The following is a 17,850-nucleotide window of genomic DNA, read 5'->3' as shown; positions in this document are numbered from 1 at the left end:
TTCATTTCAGATGATGTTAGTACCAATAAGGGTTTAAAGAATAATTTTATGGATGTGGCAAGAGAACCTTTGTTCTTTAAAATGCCAGTTTTGTGTGTCATTATTTTAGCAGATAACACAGCCGAATTCCTCGTTACTCTCAAGTACTCTCATGGTTGTGAATTTTCAGGCAAAATTTGTCTACCATCCTTTATTCTACTTAATATGAATAAACTAACATTCTGCCCCTTGTATCTTTCTCTTTTGTGTTTTGGGGTTTTTTTTTAAAGCTGTTTACATGTGTGAAGTAGAAAGGCATCATCCTCAAGTCTTTCAGAATCAGGACAAGGAGAGCTTCGCTTCCCTGGAGAATCCCTTACCTGCTGTGGTTGGAGTCACCTATGAACTCTGTGCTGGCATTGTGGACAAGCCAGGCCTTTCTTTAGAAGAAATTGCTTGTGAGGAAGTCTTGGAAGAGTGTGGCTATCGCGTTTCCATTGCAGACCTCAGGAGGATCACTTCGTACAGGTAAATAACAGCAAGTTAAAACACCTTGCATTTCATTGTTGCACAGATTGCTGAAGTGGCCTGAATGTTCCCTCTTCCCTAATTTAAGCAGTGTGTTGGAGGAACATGGACATCTGAAGGTACCAGAAAGGTATAATTTTTAGCAAGTGAGAGGAGTATTTACAGAAATGTCAGGAATTTTAAATATCATATAATCAGTATGATAATTATGGGATTGAATTTCCGGGAAGAATCGTACTATTGTGACTTATTCCAAAGACTGTTAGAGCAGGGAAAAGTTGCATTGGGCTCTTCAGAGCAGTTTGTTACAGCACTAGAAAACAACCCATCCTAACTATGGTAGGTGTTTTCCGTCTCTGATTCTTATTGTTCAGATTAACAGTAGAAACTGCCCAAGATGCTCTCTGATTAAGCTTTAACATGATTTTGCAGAAGCATGAGAACCTGTGCCACTACATCTCTTCATAGTATTTAGTGTGTAATTAAAGCTTCTTTGAATTGGATAATAATTATTGTTATATATGAAGATTTTGCTGATTTGACTGAGAAAATTATTACACTGTATTTTTGCAGGATTTCAAATAGTTATTGAAATAGTTTTTAACATGTTTTAAAATATTCATTAGGAGTAAAGGGGAAAATTAATATGTAAGTGGAAAAATAAAAAATGTGAGTTGTTGGTGAAAAAAAAAACCCTCAACAGAAACTTTGCACACAGCTTTAATCCTATTATATCTCATTCCCACCTTTTAGTATTGTTATCCAAAATGTATGTATGTTTGTATTTTACAGAGAAAGCAGCAGGTTTTTTACTTTCTTTATTTTACTTGACATCTCCATTGAACTAGGCCCTGTCATTGGTTTTTAATTTGGGAATTGAATACAAACCCACAGCTGTCAATCCTGGCAAATGTTATTTCCTGCTGGATTAACAAGCAGTGCTTCTGTTGAGGGGAGGGGGTGAATCACAGGAGCTGTCTTTTACAACTCATTGAAACCAGATTAAGGGTTTGTTCTACTGAAAGAAAAAGTGTCTTCCAGATTTATGAGCAAAAGCTGTCTATAGAATTTCATAGGCTGGGTGACACTGACAGGCTGCTGCATGCAGATATATAAATATGTGTATGTATGTATGTGCATACAAATGCAAAACAGGAAAAGTAGAATACAATTTCTGTAGCTGTAGGAGGTTGTAACTTCAGTGTAGAAGTTTAACTCAATATTAACGATTTTTATCTGCCTAAAACTCTTATGTTGTGGTCTTGATAAATGTCTTTGTTTGTTACAGGTGGTTGTTCATTCCGTTGCCTTTTTTTTTTTTTTAATTGCACTGACTTGTGAAGAGTGTATACAATTTGGGTTTTCTTTGCTGAGACCCTTGCAAAGGGCTCGTAATCCTCCATTGTCCATGGGAACACAGCTTTCTGCCCATGGAGATCCATGCTGAAGTCAGAAGGGCCTGTATAATATTTACATTTTTAAATTAATGTGAAAAGTCGAAGCCTCAAAGATGATATTTTACAGTTTTTTTGTTCGATTTCCCATGCTCTATATTAGGATTTTATTCTCAATGTTTTGGTATTCCCATTAGGAGTGTCCTGTTCTTTCTCCCACCAAGGATTGGCATATCTTTCTGATTCTTGAGGATTTGATGCAAAGACAGGAAGTAATCGGTTGCTTTATGGTCTCCTAAGGACATTTTTTCTGTAATGGCTTTATTACATATAAGAATTCCTGGGCATTTTCCAAGTGTAGCAGGTTTTTCCAAATGGTCAATGCTGCTGTTTCATGCTGTGGCTGTCAATACAAAGCACAGGCATAAAGCATTGCATTAATGCATATGCATGCCATTACAATTACAGTGCATCCTGCACTTCTGCTCTTATCTGCCATCCCAGCAATCTGTGTAATAGTTGCTCTGCATTATTTATTGACCCAGTGCCTCAGGTCAGAGTTTTGGGGGGCTCTCTCTAGATGGCTCCTCTTCCGAAGATCAGCCTGAGCCGGACTGACACAAGTTGTGACAAATGTGCAACTGTGCTTTCTCTCAAATCTGATCATTCCATGGCGAGTCTTGGAGGGTTTTGGCATTCTGTCTGAAGTATCTTACCTGTCTGTACCACAAGCAACTTTTCCCTCATGTCTTGCCTAAATTTCCCTTTCTCTACTTCAAGACTGATACTTACTACTCTGTCCCCAGTGGACATGAAGTACTTCTGCACCTTCCACCTATTTGTTAAAACATGTTCCCTTAATTTTAATTTTGGCCTATGCAAAACTATTTTAGTTGATTTAGTCTTTCTCTTTAGATCATGTTTTCTAGATATCTGATCATTCCTTCTGCTGTCCTCTGCCTTCTCTCCATCTGGTCTGCATATTTCTTAAAAACTTAGTGCCCAAAGTGGATCACAGTACTTTAGTGGGGGCTTTCCTAGGTAGAGTGGAAGCATTATCTCCCCTAATCTCACAGATCATTCTTTATACTCTGGAGTTTGTTGTTTGTCTTTTTTGCAGAGGCATTACATTACTAATATAATTTGTCTTCCACAAGGCCTCCCCTATCTCAGAACTAGGAATTGAACTTGATGATCCTTGTGGGTCCCTTCCAACTCAGAATATTCTCTGATTCTGCATTGTCATTCACCTCCTGTCCATATTCTGTGTCATCACAGCCTTTGATTTGAAAGCAGGGAGTTGTCTTGTATTCCTAATGACACCCCTTTCTGGAATCATGGTCATGAGAAGGAAATTGCCTGCCTGGAATAAAAGCAGGAGTTGAGCTAGACCTGACAGAAGGACACAAAAAGCTGAAAACACATCAAATGTAAAGGGAGAGATGGTTTTGGCTGGGGTGGTCAGTACAGTTCTGTGCCTAATGGATTAAGAAAGATAGCAGATAGACAATTCATAGGGAGAACTTAGACTATGGGGAAAAATGGAATAGAAAAACCTTGAGTGGAAAAAGAGGAAGAAGAGATGAAGTAACAATGCAGAGAAAAATCATAGACTGGGAACTAAATGGACCTGGGGAAAGTACATTGATTGTGATGGAGAATAATTCTCTGTAAGGAAATGAGGAAAGTACTTAGGCTGTATTCAACTTTGCTCTGTTCTCAAGCAGTGGGAACTGTAAGGGTTAGAGGCAATCTGAAGATACCAGGGGCTTTCCTCATTTATTATCAGGGCCTGTAGCAGTGGTTTTGGGGAATTTTTTTAGTGTTTCTCACCTAATCTGGAAAGTGTGAGCCCAGTCCTGCCACGGGTAATTCCTACACATGCAGGTAACCCACTGGACCCCATTATTAAGCTCTGTTGAAGCTCCAGTGACTTAATACTCGTCACATAGAAGTCAGGCACTGAATTAAGCATATCTCAGACTTAATTACCTTGAATGATCCACAGAGGAGCTGTGGAGTCAATGAGGAATCAGGAAGGAAGGCAGGAGCTGGGGAATTTACGCCATTTGAGTAAGAATCTTTGGAACAAGTTGTTCCAGCAGCAGGAGGACAGTACGGTGTGGGTGAGTGAAGGAGGCTAGACTGGGGGCAGGTAACGAGAAACACAAGCATATTTAGAGGGACTTGACTGGAGGAGGACAGAGGAATCACACTTCGAAAATCAGAAATATCTGTTCCTATTATAGAAAAATGCCAGACAGGAGGTGAATTGAAATGCAGATGGTGCATGTTGCTGTGTACATAGAGGAGTGATCATTCTGAAAAGAATCTGTATTGTTTGCAGCCTGTGTGGTGGGTTTCTTCTCATCATCACTACACAAATTTCTACTTTTGTGCTTGGCATTCAGTAACTTCATTTTGGTATTGCAAAAAGTTCGGTTTAAATTATGGCAGCAGCTAATTTACTTTTGGAGGCTTCCAGAAATTTTGGTGGACGCTGGTGTCTTGAGTTCTTGTCAGTTGTATGTATGGCATCAGTCAAAAATAGCATAGGTGGTAGATGTGAGGGGTGTAAAGGAATCACTTTGCTCAATAATAAAATAACAAAATGAAGCTAATCCTATCATAGTATAATTATGAACTGAGGGTTCATGAAGGCTGAAGGGTGCCAGTTAAATTGTCCATTAGTAAAAGCTCTAAAAGAAATCTGTGAGCTTCCCTTAATGTTTGGGGTTTTTTTCACAAATGCAAAATTTTTTAGGTAAACAATTTACCTTGGACTTACTCATGTATCAGATATAGCAATTTTTCTATCTGCCATGATCTCCCAGCAGTTTTCAGATTGAATCCCATGTGCTGAAATTCATCTGTGAGTTAGTTTCTTAGGATGAAGTACTTCCAGCTATCTTCCTTGAGACTTGTTTTCTTACAAGACACAGGCAGGGAAATAAGTTGTTGATGATGATGATGATGTTATTGCTATTGCAAAGTATTTTCTTTTAGTTCTTGAAACTGTTGGTTTTCTTGAAGAATAATTGGACTTCAATAACACCTCAGAACATCAGAGTTTCTGGTTCAACTTCCTTTTCCCTTCATTACATCCTTTTATCCCAGAGACTGTAAAAAACTCTTGGCTCTGACCCGGATACAATAGGAGCTGTAGGTTCTCAGCCCTGCTGCAAAGAAATCAGATGGATTAGTTTAAAGGCCTGGCTGTATTAAAATAGGTACTTACTTTAATCTTCCTACATTTGATTTTTTTCCCAAAGTGTACAAGACGAGCATTCAGAGAATTAATACTGGATGTTCCAATTACTGTGCCATGGCTTTTAGCCTCTGTGCAATGAGGTAAAAATGGTTTGTATTCACAGGTTTTTATGTAGAAGGAATAATAGCCCTGAAAATGTTGGAGTACATTATAATTAGAAAGATCACCTGCTATTACACCTGTTGGGTGATGGCATAATGTAATATAATTTTATGTTAATTACTTCTGTGCTTTTTTCCCTGCACCTGCTGCTTATGATGTCAGAACTGTACAAAGGTCCTAAGAAGTGACAATAGGAGCTGCATGTCACTGATCATCAGTTTACATGTTGCATGCCCAACTGGATCTTGATTTAAGCATAAATAACAGAGATTTGTGTCACATTTATTTGTAAACATGAATTATGTATTCACTCTGTACCCAAATTCTGCATCCAGATGGCTTATGTCTTATAAAAGGATATGTTTCTTTCAGGAATTTGCACATTAACTATGTAAGATTGAAACAAAAAAAATACATATATTTCTGTGTTGATAGGAATGCTGATTGTTTATAGATTGTGTATTTCTTTAATATTAACACATTACAAGAAATTTAGCCTTTAATTGCTGTCTGTCAGACGTCTGAACTAAAGTAATAAGTCTTCACAAGGATAAGGCAATTTATTTGTTCCCCATGTTGCAGCAGAGGAGTAGAATATAAAGTATTGTTTCTTTTCTCATACATGCTTGTTTCTTCAAATTAAAAGTTTAATATTTATGCACATGATACTTATGAATGAGATAATTGGTTGGCATAGGCAAGCACCCAGACATGAGAAAAAGGCAAAGCTAATCTGAAATGCAAGCTTTGAATTTTGACCCTGATTACCAACATGTTTGTGTGTGGACATGCACACGTGTGTGCACACTCAGTGTGAAGAAAAAACTCACTGACTGTTGGCAATCTCAATCTCATTTGTGGCTTCAGACACTACTAAACCCTTTTTTTAAGTCATAAGATGCTGTTTCTCCACCTCTGATAAAAAATGTATGTACTGTATCTTTATGCTTGTGAACTTAGATAGGACGAGTGAAAAGTCCCATTTTGTGAGCTGGATTTCGTGTGCTGTGTACTTCCTCATGCATTTGATAAAAGGGAAGAGTTAAAGGCTTTTTGGTAGCTGCTATTGCTGTTTTCAAAAACAGATTGGAGTGACAGTCTGTCTCCTGTGTTTCCCCTGGTCTGAGAAGGAAGTAGATGGAAATACTGTAATTAAAACCTGGTGCTGCCAGCCAGTCCCACCCCTGGGCGGGAGGTGAGACGTGCTTCACAGTCATTCTGCAGAAGCTCCTTCTCTGGTGTGATGTTGCCTAAAAGTGTGTTGCCCAAGGCTTTAAAAGCCATAGCATGATTTAATCTCACTGTTCAAGTGTTTTATTCAAAATGAAATACGGGAAGGCAGCATACAATCTTGTTTTGATGTGTTAAACTTACATGTAAGTTACTATTGTGATGAAAACCATACGGCTTTGGTATCCTTACTTTGACATGCTTACATTCCTAGACGTGCTGTTGTCAAAGGTAATGGAGGTTTCTAACTGTCTGAAGCAATGCAGAAAGTTCAGTGCTAATAGTGTTTCAGGGTTTAAAATCTCTCTGTTGAAATTACAGGCCTTGTGAGCTTAAGCCCTAATGACTTGACAAGGAGTATTTGTCAGCCATGTAGCTGTTAATTGGAGCGACCATAAACTCCTCGGAGGAAACTGATCCTCACGATAAAGAGGCAAGGAAAACCGAGCTGTGTTTTGCGCAGATCATTTGCATTTGTCCCACAGTGGCAAATAAGTCAAGCACCGTGCAGACACATCAGAATACAGCTGGAACAGTCAGCTAGGTCAAGCCAGGCTTAGTAGGTCTGGGTCAGTGTGAGCCGTGATATGCCGGGTTTGGGCAGCACGGTGCTAAACTCCGGACTGACACCGAAGCCTGAAGTCTCACCGTGGACTGGTGCTGAGTTCAGACCTGCTCACCCTCCCCCCACCCAAGCCTCTCTTGTCCCAGGAAGGCACCTTTATCAGGAAGGTGGCTTTCCCAGGGTGAAACTCATCACTTGCAGCTCGGGTGTGCTGACCCCTGTGATTTCCACAGATGCAAAGCTAATGAATATAGCTGTAATCTGTTAATAGGTGACTCATTTCAGACCATGGCAAAAGTGTTTATTTGTAGTGGGAAATACTGGGGTAAGGAAAAGCGTATGTTACAGATGTGGGACAGAGGAAGATGGTAGCAAAAAGAGGAGTATAAATATGAGTAAAGGCACATCAAAATTCCTTAAGCATCATACTCAGAAAGTGCAGGTAATTATGAAATAGCACAGGAAATTCCTAGTGACAGATAAACCTGAAAGCACACTGCAAACGTAATATTTCCTGTAGCCTATGCACCAGTCAGACCCACCTTCTCCCTCTCTGCTCTCTTCCTCCTCTGCACCAGTACCCAAAATCATTGCAATGTACAGTGTTTTGCAAGGTTATATGGAAAAACACTTTATTACTTCAACCAGAACAGCTTCAAAGCAACAAACCTAACTTCTGATTTCTATAAAAGCCAAAGGTACTAAGACAGACAAAATGTGAATAGCATTGATTTTTGTGCAATTTTCTAAGGACAAGCAGGATACATTAGCAGTCTGGAAATGTCGTGAAAGACAGCAGTAAGCAATACTGGAGAATATTTAATTTAGTAAAGGGCACTCCATATGGATCTATGTAAAAATGATCAACTGGCAGTGTAAGCCAGAGCATTTAGAGAATGAAATACCAAGTGAAAAAAGGTACGATATTTGCCTCTTGCAAGAATTAAAGTATATTTCTGTATCTTTCAACTTCTTTCTGAAACCATTGAAATGGTCTTTTAGAATCACAGACTAGTAGAATATACTGAGCTGGAAGGGACCTACATGGATCATCAAGTACAGCTCCTGACCCTGCACAGGACACTGCAAGGGTTGCACCATGTGCCCGAGAGCGTTGTCCAAAGGCTTGAGCCCTGTCAGGCTTGGGGCTGTGACCACTGCCCTGGGGTGCCTGTTCCAGTGCCCCACCACCCTCTGGATGAAGAACATTTTTCTAACATCCAACCTAAACCTCTCCTGACTCAGCTTCATGCTGTTTCCTCAGGTCCTGTCACTGACCATGAGAGTGAAGAGATCACTGTCTGTCCCTCTGCTGCCCCTCATGAGGATGTTGAAAACCCCATTGAGGTCTCCCCTCAGTCTTCTCTTCTCCAGGCTGAACAGACCAAGTGACCTCAGCTGCTCCTCATAAGGATTCCCCACCAGACCCTTCACTATTCTTGTGGTCTCCTCTGGATGCTCTCTAATAGCTCAACATCTTTATAATATTGTGGCACCCAAAACTGCCCCCAGCACTTGAGGTGAGGCTGCCCCAGAGCAGAGCAGAGCAGGACAATCCCTTCCCTTGCCCAGCTGGTGATGCTGTGCCCGTTACACCCCAGGACAGGGATATCCCTCCTGGCTGCCAGGGCACTGCTGACTCATGTTCAACTTGCCATCGACCAAGACCTCCCTTCCCACAGTGCTGCTCTCCAGCCTCTCATTCCCCAGTCTGTCCATACATCCAGGGTTGCCAACCATTGTAGGTGCAAAATCCAGCACTTGGCCTTGTTAAACTTCGTATGGTTGGTGATTGCTGATTTTTAATTTGTTGAGGTCTCTCTGCAGGGCCTCTCCACCCTTGGGGGAGTCAACAGCTCCTCCCAGTTTAGTATCATCAAATCGGGAGGAACTGTCAACGCCCTTGAGGGAGATTAGTTAGACAACAAATTAAAGCAGTGAAGAAGTTTATAAATAACATCCTGCAACAGTCTGCAAAGTCACCATCTCAATAGTGAAGGGATTCTAGGTAGGCTTAGAAATGTTAGATTTGCTGGTTTGGGGAGAAAAGAGTAGAACAGAATATCGCAAGTAGTAGTACCACCATTCTTTAATTTTAAAGAAGTTTTTGGAAGTTGGAAGTTTGGATTGTTTTTATCACTTTGTAACGAATATCTTGTGGCAAAGTTGCACCAGAGAAGAGTAAGTTAGGTAATCAAGTAACAGAGAATGATCATGTGGGCGTGTCCTCCTTTGAATATATATTGTTACAACTTTTGTTGGTTTGTGTGGCTAATTATAAGCCAATAGATGTGAAGAAATGCCATAACTTTGGATATTGTAACAAAGGAAAGGCATTGTATCCAGGACTTTCATCTTTTCAAGGATATTCAGTGTAGTAGCTACTCTTGATATATTTAGTTCATAAGAACAGAGTATCATATGAGTAAGTACAATGAAATAACACCATATGGAAACCACTCCCTGCTGTTTGAGCTGTGGTGGCAAGAACCTAAATTTTATGGTGTAGCGCCTTGGAAATTGGTTTTCCTTTACTTTAGAGAAAAGATGTGTGAACTCCTGATTTCCACGGCTGTAGTTTTTCGTAAGTAAATGAGCACTGGTGCTATAGAAGGAGATTATGCTATAAATAATCAAGCCAGAACTTCTCATAGAAGGGCTTCTTAAATAAAGTCTCTGGTTTTGTATGTAACCTTTGAAAAATATCACGTAGACATGGAAATACTCAGGATCATTTTCATTCTCCATGTGGGGCACCCCAGATGAAGGTGTCAGACTTGACACTCATCATAACTAACAAGACATTAAATATATTATACACAGCCCTGTGTTTTTCATGGAACCTGTGATGACCAGCAAACTGCATTCTTTGTCTTGAAAATTTTACAGTTGGTTAAAATGTGTATCAAAAACCCCAGTCCTGACACTGGAATAAAGTGATGAGCACAGAATAAAAGAGGTCCAGTATCAGCCCTTAGCGTTCCTGAAAATGCCAAAGGTGGTTAAGTTTCTTTTCACAGATGTACAGGAATGATCCTGGAGGGGTGAAGCGTCTTGTCCAAACTCACAGAATGTATCAGAAGTAATTTTAGGAAAAGAATTCACTGGTTTGCTCCCTATTCAGTATTTTTTGAAAGTCTATATTGATGTAAGAAACTAACTTCAATAGTCACTATTAGAAACAAACTTCAATAGTCACTATTAATTCCCCAAACAAAATAATTGCCACTGTTCTTAGAAAATTGAGAGACAAATGATTAATTCCTGCTTTGGGGTGTGATGTGTGCTGGATTAACTGAAAGATTTAGTTGCCTAATGGTTGGGTAGATCTGGATATACGCTCTAAGATCATAACACTGCGACAAATCTGAGAATCCTCTATATGTGTATAATATGGAAGCTAATTTTTCATCTTGCCCTAATGCCTCATTCATAGTTTCAGTGAACTTTGGATCCAGATTTAATGTGAAAAATCGCCTGTAATCATGTGAAATGAAGAAATTGCGATTACAATGTGAATATTTTCTTGGAAGGACTAAATGAGTGGATTATGTACTTATCCCTTATTTAATAATACCTAAATTAAATAGTCCTAAGGAAATAGAGGATTAACAAATAAGAAGTATAATACACAGCAAGCGGTCTAGCTGAAGAAAGACTACATAATCTGAAATATCCTCAACTAAATCCACTGGAGCAAATTTAGCAGGGAGACTGAATTACTTTGGACATGTGCGTGCTTACAGTGGTCCATTTGGGTCAAGGCTAAAGTTCAGGAAGGATAGAGAGCGAGTCTCAGACTGCCTTTCTCTTCTTTACCTATCCAGTCCATGAGTGGAGGACTCCAGCTGTGAATGGACATAATCCTCTTAAGAGTAAAAAATCTAAATATTTGTGTAAAAACAAGCAAACAAATGTAGCACGAAAGCACAGAGATACACTGGGGAGCTTCTTCCTGTTGTTTGTGCATCTCTGTGAGTCATCCTGCACTTCTGCTCTCCCTGAGGTCAGCTGAAAGAACTTCTGTTGACTTCAGTGTATGTAGAACAACAGTTCACCAATACAAAACCTTTTTTCTTTTTGTATTTTCTCCCAAACTCGCATTTTTCCAAAGCTGCAGAATATCTTTGAAGATGGATCCATTTTATGTGGAACTGTATTCAAAAGTGTTGGTATTTCTGCATGAAAGTTGCAATCATTTTCTGTCTCAATAATTCTGTCTCAATCAATTTCTGTCTTGCACATTAAGGACCCGGGGTTCCATTCCTAGCTCCTTGATGCCTTCTGGCTATCTAAAACAGTGTTTTCTCTCTGCTTTTTTCTAGGTCTGGAGTTGGTTTGACAGGTTCTAGGCAGACATTGTTTTATGCAGAAGTAAATGACCAGATGAGAACCAGTGGAGGAGGAGGCCAGCCAGAAGAAGGAGAGTTGATTGAAGTTGTGGAAATACCTTTAGAAGAATCCATGCAGTTTGCTTATGATGAGACTTTCCCGAAGACAATGGGTGTCATCTTCAGCTTCATGTGGTTCCACAACAACATAGCACCTAAACTACCCAAAAAGTAAAGCACCATGATTAAAGGAAAGCTTTTCTGCTGGTACTGTGCATGCAGAAAGCTGTAAATCTGCCTGCCTCAATCAATTCAACTTCTCACAGAGCAAATCTTTCTTTAAATAAATTTGGAAGTAAAATCTGAGTTAAAATCTTTACACAATTTCGATTATTAACAAAACACTTACTGGCATCACTGGGAACACTTGGAGAGGCAAATGTTGATTCTTGTGCAAAGGTTAAGGGAGTGTGTCCAGTTCTCCTTTTTCACAGCACTGTGTTGAAGAGCTGCCCAGGCCCTCAGTGCAGCTGCCTCAGGAGCCTAGTCTGTACGTACTAGCAACTGTGTGTTCATTGTGATTTTTGACATTTTTTTGAAGAAAGCAGCAAACCTTAACATCCACAGATACCTTATCAATGTTCCTGAGTTCAGCACAGCTTTCAGAGAACAGCTTTCTGTGGTGTGTGGCTCCTGTGCAGAGGAGGCGTTTGCATTTCTGAACATGCAAACCTTTATTTTATAAGCAAACAGGTCTGTAAATCCTTCTGCTAACATGTCACTTTGACAATGGAGCAGCTGTAAGATTATGTGCTCCTGTTTGTTGCCATTACAATGCTGGGCAGCAGTGATGGTGATGGAGGGGTGAAGGATGGGGGCTTCTGCTGGAACACATGCTTCTTTTTTGCTTTATGGGCAATACTTGATAAATCAGATCAAACTTTGTCCTCTAGAGCAGGACCAGAGAGGCCGAATTCTTTTAATTTGACTATGAGGTGACTAACACAAGGGATTTCTCTGAGGTTTTCTGTGGTCTAAGTTTCCTTATCACCCAAATGGGAGTAATGGGACTTACCCCTCTGATAACACTTCATGGAATCTAATAATTGGAAGTGCTTTATTGTGATTTTATCATGATTTATGCAGTTTACATGGAAGCCTGTGCAACCTGCACAGATGTACTGAGCAACACAATTTGATTTAATAAAGTGGTCTAATTAGGACGTATAGTACTTGTTCTATCAGCATAGTTTGGATGTGGACTGTTTGTCATGTGAAACTATTGAGAGCATGAATGAAAGGGAATCAAGTCTGCCAATTTAATTATGCACTGGGTTATGTTATTCACTGACTTAATCAACATGCCCCCATTATATGTGCCTCCAAGAGTACTGAGGTGCTAAGTGTGTTTAGAAGAGGACTGCAAATATGCAAACTTGAACTTAACAGCTGGAATAAGTGCAGCAGAGGTGTCTGATGGTGTCCAGTGGCTGATTTTAAAGCACTGCATATCTAAATAGGTGTATAAATGAAACAGGGTTTTAAAAAAAGCTTTTAGAATTGCTGCTTGCTGGTTCTCCTACTAATAGGGAGGAAAGGTCCTTGGAAAGCCTCTGTCTGTGGAGCCAGACTTTGTGAAAGTTCAGACACAGCTGTGTTGAGCTGGGCCTGGTCCATGGTGAGTCAAGGGCTGAGTTATTGTGAGAAGCAAATAAATTCTGTCTGTCTGATGTATTTACATTGGAAGGTGTTTTAAGGTGGGGTCTCCACTGCTCTGTCTAGTACAGTGTGTCCTGATTGCTGCTGAGGCCTTTATGGACTACTACAGTCCATAGAATAAATAATGCCTTTTATTCCAGGCTGTAGTTACCAAAGTTTCTATTCGATTCCGTCAAAATTACTGGTCACACAGCAGCTTGTTATCTGTTAGAGTCAAGCTAATAAATGTGTGGGCATACATGTCAAAAGCCTTTTCTCTGTATAATGCAGTAATTGGGAAAAATAAAATATTTTGCCCCCTTCAAGGTGCTGTGACTGTGCCTCTTAACGTTACCAAACTTCCTCAAGGGCAGTTCCAGGCTTGCCAAAATCTGGCCCCAGCTCCTGCTGCTGGTCAGCAGGAGGCTGTTCCCCATCGCTCACCAGGGTGGGGGACTTGCAGGAGGTGTCTGCTGGGGCTGTGCAGGGTGACACCGAGGAGCCACCGCCACCAGAGCAGCAGCAGAGGCTTCTCAGGGGTGGGGTGTGAGCTGGAGGTCACGGTGTGGGAAGAGGGGGATGTGTGGTGGTGTGGAGGGAGTGTGGGGAGGGACTCCACAGGGATGGCAGGGTGGCATCAGTGCTCTGCTTGCTCTGAGGTGACCTCACCAATGCAACCTACAGGCTTCAGAGTGCTTTTAGGCAGTTGATACCCGTGGATAATGATGATGGGGGGCAGTGGCATGAGCTGGGCTTGTCCATGATCTCGGCAGCCAGACAAGAAGCATTGTCCCCACCTCCCAGTCTGCTCCTCCCCAGGGGTCTACTGGGCACACACCAACAAAATCCTGGGGGATGCCGTGGCTCTGAGGCCTTTACACTCCAAGGGGTGCTGGATTCCATCCCTGTGCTCTGCCTCACCATCCTCGCAGCGTGCAATTCTCAAACACGCAGAACAGTCATCGGACTACTTTAATTTTCTTCCACAGTTTGGGACTTTTCCACAGAAACAGTAGTATAGTGAAAGCTGTGCATAAAGCAGTGGGGGATCTGGTGTTTGAATTTGTAATACTAGATATAAATGTGTCTTCAACCTTCTATTTCTTCCATGTTGATTTTGGTGGGAGTTTTTATAAGCAATTATGAAGGCTTGAAAATGTGGGACAAAGGGCTTTACCATGTTGGGGGGGTTTTTTTCCAAAACTGTAGATGATTCATATTTATAAAAATAAAGCTGGAACAATTCAGATGTCACTTCACTCATCAGGGCTCATGTCAGGGATCATAAGTAGAGCAAATCCAATATACATCGGCCAAGCCAGGCAGGAAAAAAGTTCTTCTAATGGAATCTTGAAACCACATCTGCGTTTTAGATGAATCCTTTGGATGTGCCACCACGCATACATCCATGGAGGGTGGGCAGTTAGCATAAAGCACGGTCCTCATTTGCTGCTAATTAATACTGGCTCCAGCCTGCAGAACTCTGATCTGATCTCATCCCACCATCCCCATGAGATCAGCATCTTTTATTGAGTACAATTGAGTGGTCCACATTTATAACACAAGTCTTAGAATCTCTGCCTTCTTTACGATTTGACTTTGAGATGTAGAAATAATCTAATGAACCTGAAGTTATGACTCAAGACTTCTAATGAAGCCTGGAATGATAAAATCTTCAATGCAGTGTCGCTGTCGGGCTCACTATCGGGTGGCATAAGAGAAGGCACCAGCACCTCGCAAGTCCATGGACCTCGTCTGTTACTGCTCTTTGCGACCCTATTTGTGAAGTGGCTGCAAGCCCTGAACTACTCCCAGCTCTCAAGAGCAGTGATATGATTAAAACCTCTTCTCCAAAAGGCTGCCAGTGTAAATAAGCGAGCTGAATGACCCTGTGGGGTTCGTGGGGTGCGGGATTCCCTGGGCGCGGGGATGCTCCCGCGCCGCTGGAAGCGCTCCCTGGCAGGCGGCCGCTCGCCTTTCCCCCTCCCTCATTACCATCCCTCGCTGCCAGCCATAAAAGCAGCGCTCCCGACTCCCCGCAGGGCCAGGGCCGGGGCCAGGCCAAGGGCAACCGAGATAATTGCTCCTGAAATACACGTGCCGACCGCGCAGGGCGGCCCGCTGGACAAATAGGGTTTTTGCTAAATTAGGACAATTGCCGAGCACGCTCCATCCCCTCGCCGGGGCTCTATACATAGATGAAAGGCACACCCAGTTGTGCAATCTGTTGCAATGGCACACCTGGTGCTGTCTGCAAGTCTATTCACAACCGTCAGCAGGTGCGACGTGGCCTTTGTGGCCATAAAAGTCTGTCTGGGCCGCCCCTGCTGTGCTCCCCGCGCTCTGGCAGGGGAGGCTGTCACAGATTAATGCGGTTGTTTGAAGCTGTTGGGAGCCACCGCCTGAAGCTCGGAGAGGCTTCAGGGGGATCAGAGCAAGGCCTGTGCACACAGGATGGATTTGCAGCTTCTGTCTTGGTGGCTGCGCCGGAGTGGAGGCAACAGGCAGGGCAGTGCTGCTGCCTGAGCAGGGACAGGGGACGAGAGCAACCTGATCAGAGGGGAGCTGTCCCTGCCCATGGCAGGGGGGTTGGAATCAGGTGATCTTTAAGGTCTCTTCCAGCACAATGATTCTATGATACAGCAGGTTCCCGGTTCTGCTCCCCCAGGAGCTGCCCAGTGGTCCTGGCATCAGGTACCAACGATTTGCAATTGAGCCCCTATTTGGGCTCAGCCTCTCCAAAAAGGGTTTTGCTTGCTTTGCTTTGGGATGCCACATCTCACACAGCACAGCATTAAGGTGGAGCTCTGAGACCCCAGCCCCAGTCCAGACTTGACTTTAATTTAAGGAAGGATGCCATGGACTTTGAAGTAGGTTTTAAGCAGGAGTTTTCATTCCCCCTGGGTCATGCAAGATTTTGCTAGATACGAACAAAAAAAAAAAGATGCTCGAATCCCACCCTGCTACAAAAGGTACTTCTCAATTTGTCTAATCCTTCAGAGCCACTCTCACTTTTTAATTGGCAATGCATTTTTACGAGGACTTAAATGCTCTCGAGATGAATCATGAGGGAAGAGAGGAGAATTCATAGCAGCTAAATGGCCCAGATTTGTGGCTCTTGGAGCTCTCTGGCCTGCCTCAGGACTGGCTTCAGTGCATTTCTCGTAATTGGAAATACAATTGGATACATATTAAACCCTGCCAACCACGCGCAGTATTGCTCTGCTGCTGAAGTGCTCCATATCCTGTGCTGGCTTCAGTCTCTAATAAAACATTCAAAAGCAGTGACGCTCAGAGAAACCCCTTTTGGACCCTTGGTTACGAGGAAAATGGGTTGGGAATGGGCAATGTGGGAGTGTCTGTCAACCATCATCATTAACAGTGGCCCTCATGCCCCAGCCTCGTTAACAGAAAAATCCCTGGGCTCCTCCTGTGCCCACCTGTGCGTCAGTTCTCAGGGTATGGGTTGATGGGTAGAGCATTCAACAGTAAGATAGCCATGATTTGATCCTTTTATGACAGCAAAATGCTGTTGTGTGTGGGAAACCCCTGGGGTTGAAGCCCCACCTGTGAGAGTGACCCCTCGAAATGATGCCATCCGAGTGCATGTCCATGATGCAATGAACACAGCCTGGTTTTAACCCTGTTGCCTGGGACTTGCGGAGAGAGGCTTGGAAAAAAAAGATCGGTTTGTTAATACCCCTGACAATAACCCCAGAAGGACATCTCACCTGGCCCAAGGTGCCATGGAAACATGTCTGATGAGCCTTACCCCAGTGCTTTGGGGTGTCTGGCACAGCACTGGCCTTTTCCAAAGTCCTCAAGAGGTGATGGTGGGCACAGATGATGCTGTGCTCTGTCTGTGGCACAGCCCAGCCACCTCCTCTGAAGTCCCCCCAGGGGCTGCAGGCAGGGGCTGGGGCCATGAAAATCTCTGTGCTCCGGCCTGCCAGTCCCCTCCAGAGCTCCAGCTGCTCCCATGGGCCTGGGGATGAGGACAGCTTTGGGACCAGGGTCACTAATCGGGTTTCCAATGTGCCTGGCCAGTGGAGGTGGCGGTAAATAAAAGGTGCCTCAATCTCCTGCCCAGCGTGTGGGTCCCTCCAGAGCCCTGCCCTGTTTTGTGGGGAGGGGCTGTTGGGGTAACACTTGCTCATGCAGCAATTGCTAAAATAACTGTTCAAGGCACAATCATGCTCTTGAGAGTGCTAGAAACAATTTAAGAAATGTTCTGGGGGCGAGTGGCGGGTGCTGTGCAAACAGCTCCCCAGGGTTTGTGCGAGGGGCCCCGGCTGCTGGCCCGCCTGGCCCCGCCGGAATGCACTCACACCGGATAACCCACACACTCCTTTTGTAACCTCCTTCCTTTGGTCCTTCAGGCTACCCCGCTCCCACCCTGGCATTTGGTTGTCCTCCTTTTGCAATAAAATCAGGACAACAAAACCAGAGTTATTGCAAACCCACGCCATGCTCTCTCCAGTGCCTCTTTTCTTGTCACTATGAGAGTGAGAGACTTCAGGAGGACTTCAGCACTCCCCATGGGTCTCCCCAGAGGCAAAACTTGGGTTTTGCTGCTCCCCAGATTCCGAGTTTCAGCAGGCTCTCAGTGGAAACTCGCTGGCCTGGCTGGGTTTGTGCCACAGCCCAAGCACTGCTGACCCCAGAGCTGGAGCTGCAGCAGGGGTGTGAAGGCTTGAGTTACAGCAATCCATCAGCTGCTCATCCTCTTGCCAGCCCCACTGCTCTTCTGCT

The 17,850-nt window shown here is 43.0% G+C and overlaps 1 protein-coding gene across 1 annotated transcript in view; it reads left to right on the top strand.

Annotated features, from left to right (window-relative positions):
* The window catches only part of NUDT14 (nudix hydrolase 14), a 45,976-nt gene extending 32,552 nt beyond the window's left edge, over positions 1-13,424 (top strand). The window contains exons 4-5 of the mRNA XM_008637259.2: positions 270-507; positions 11,395-13,424. Coding sequence (XP_008635481.2) covers positions 270-507; positions 11,395-11,635 — 479 coding nt within the window. The 3' untranslated portion in view covers positions 11,636-13,424. The remainder of the gene's footprint in view (positions 1-269; positions 508-11,394) is intronic.
* Positions 13,425-17,850: the final 4,426 nt, after the last annotated feature.

This window comes from Corvus brachyrhynchos, unplaced genomic scaffold (genome assembly GCF_000691975.1).
Source record: "Corvus brachyrhynchos isolate BGI_N302 unplaced genomic scaffold, ASM69197v1 scaffold245, whole genome shotgun sequence".
NCBI lineage: Eukaryota > Metazoa > Chordata > Aves > Passeriformes > Corvidae > Corvus > Corvus brachyrhynchos.
Note: the sequence above shows the minus strand (reverse complement) of the source record. Positions and strands in the feature narration are given on the sequence as shown.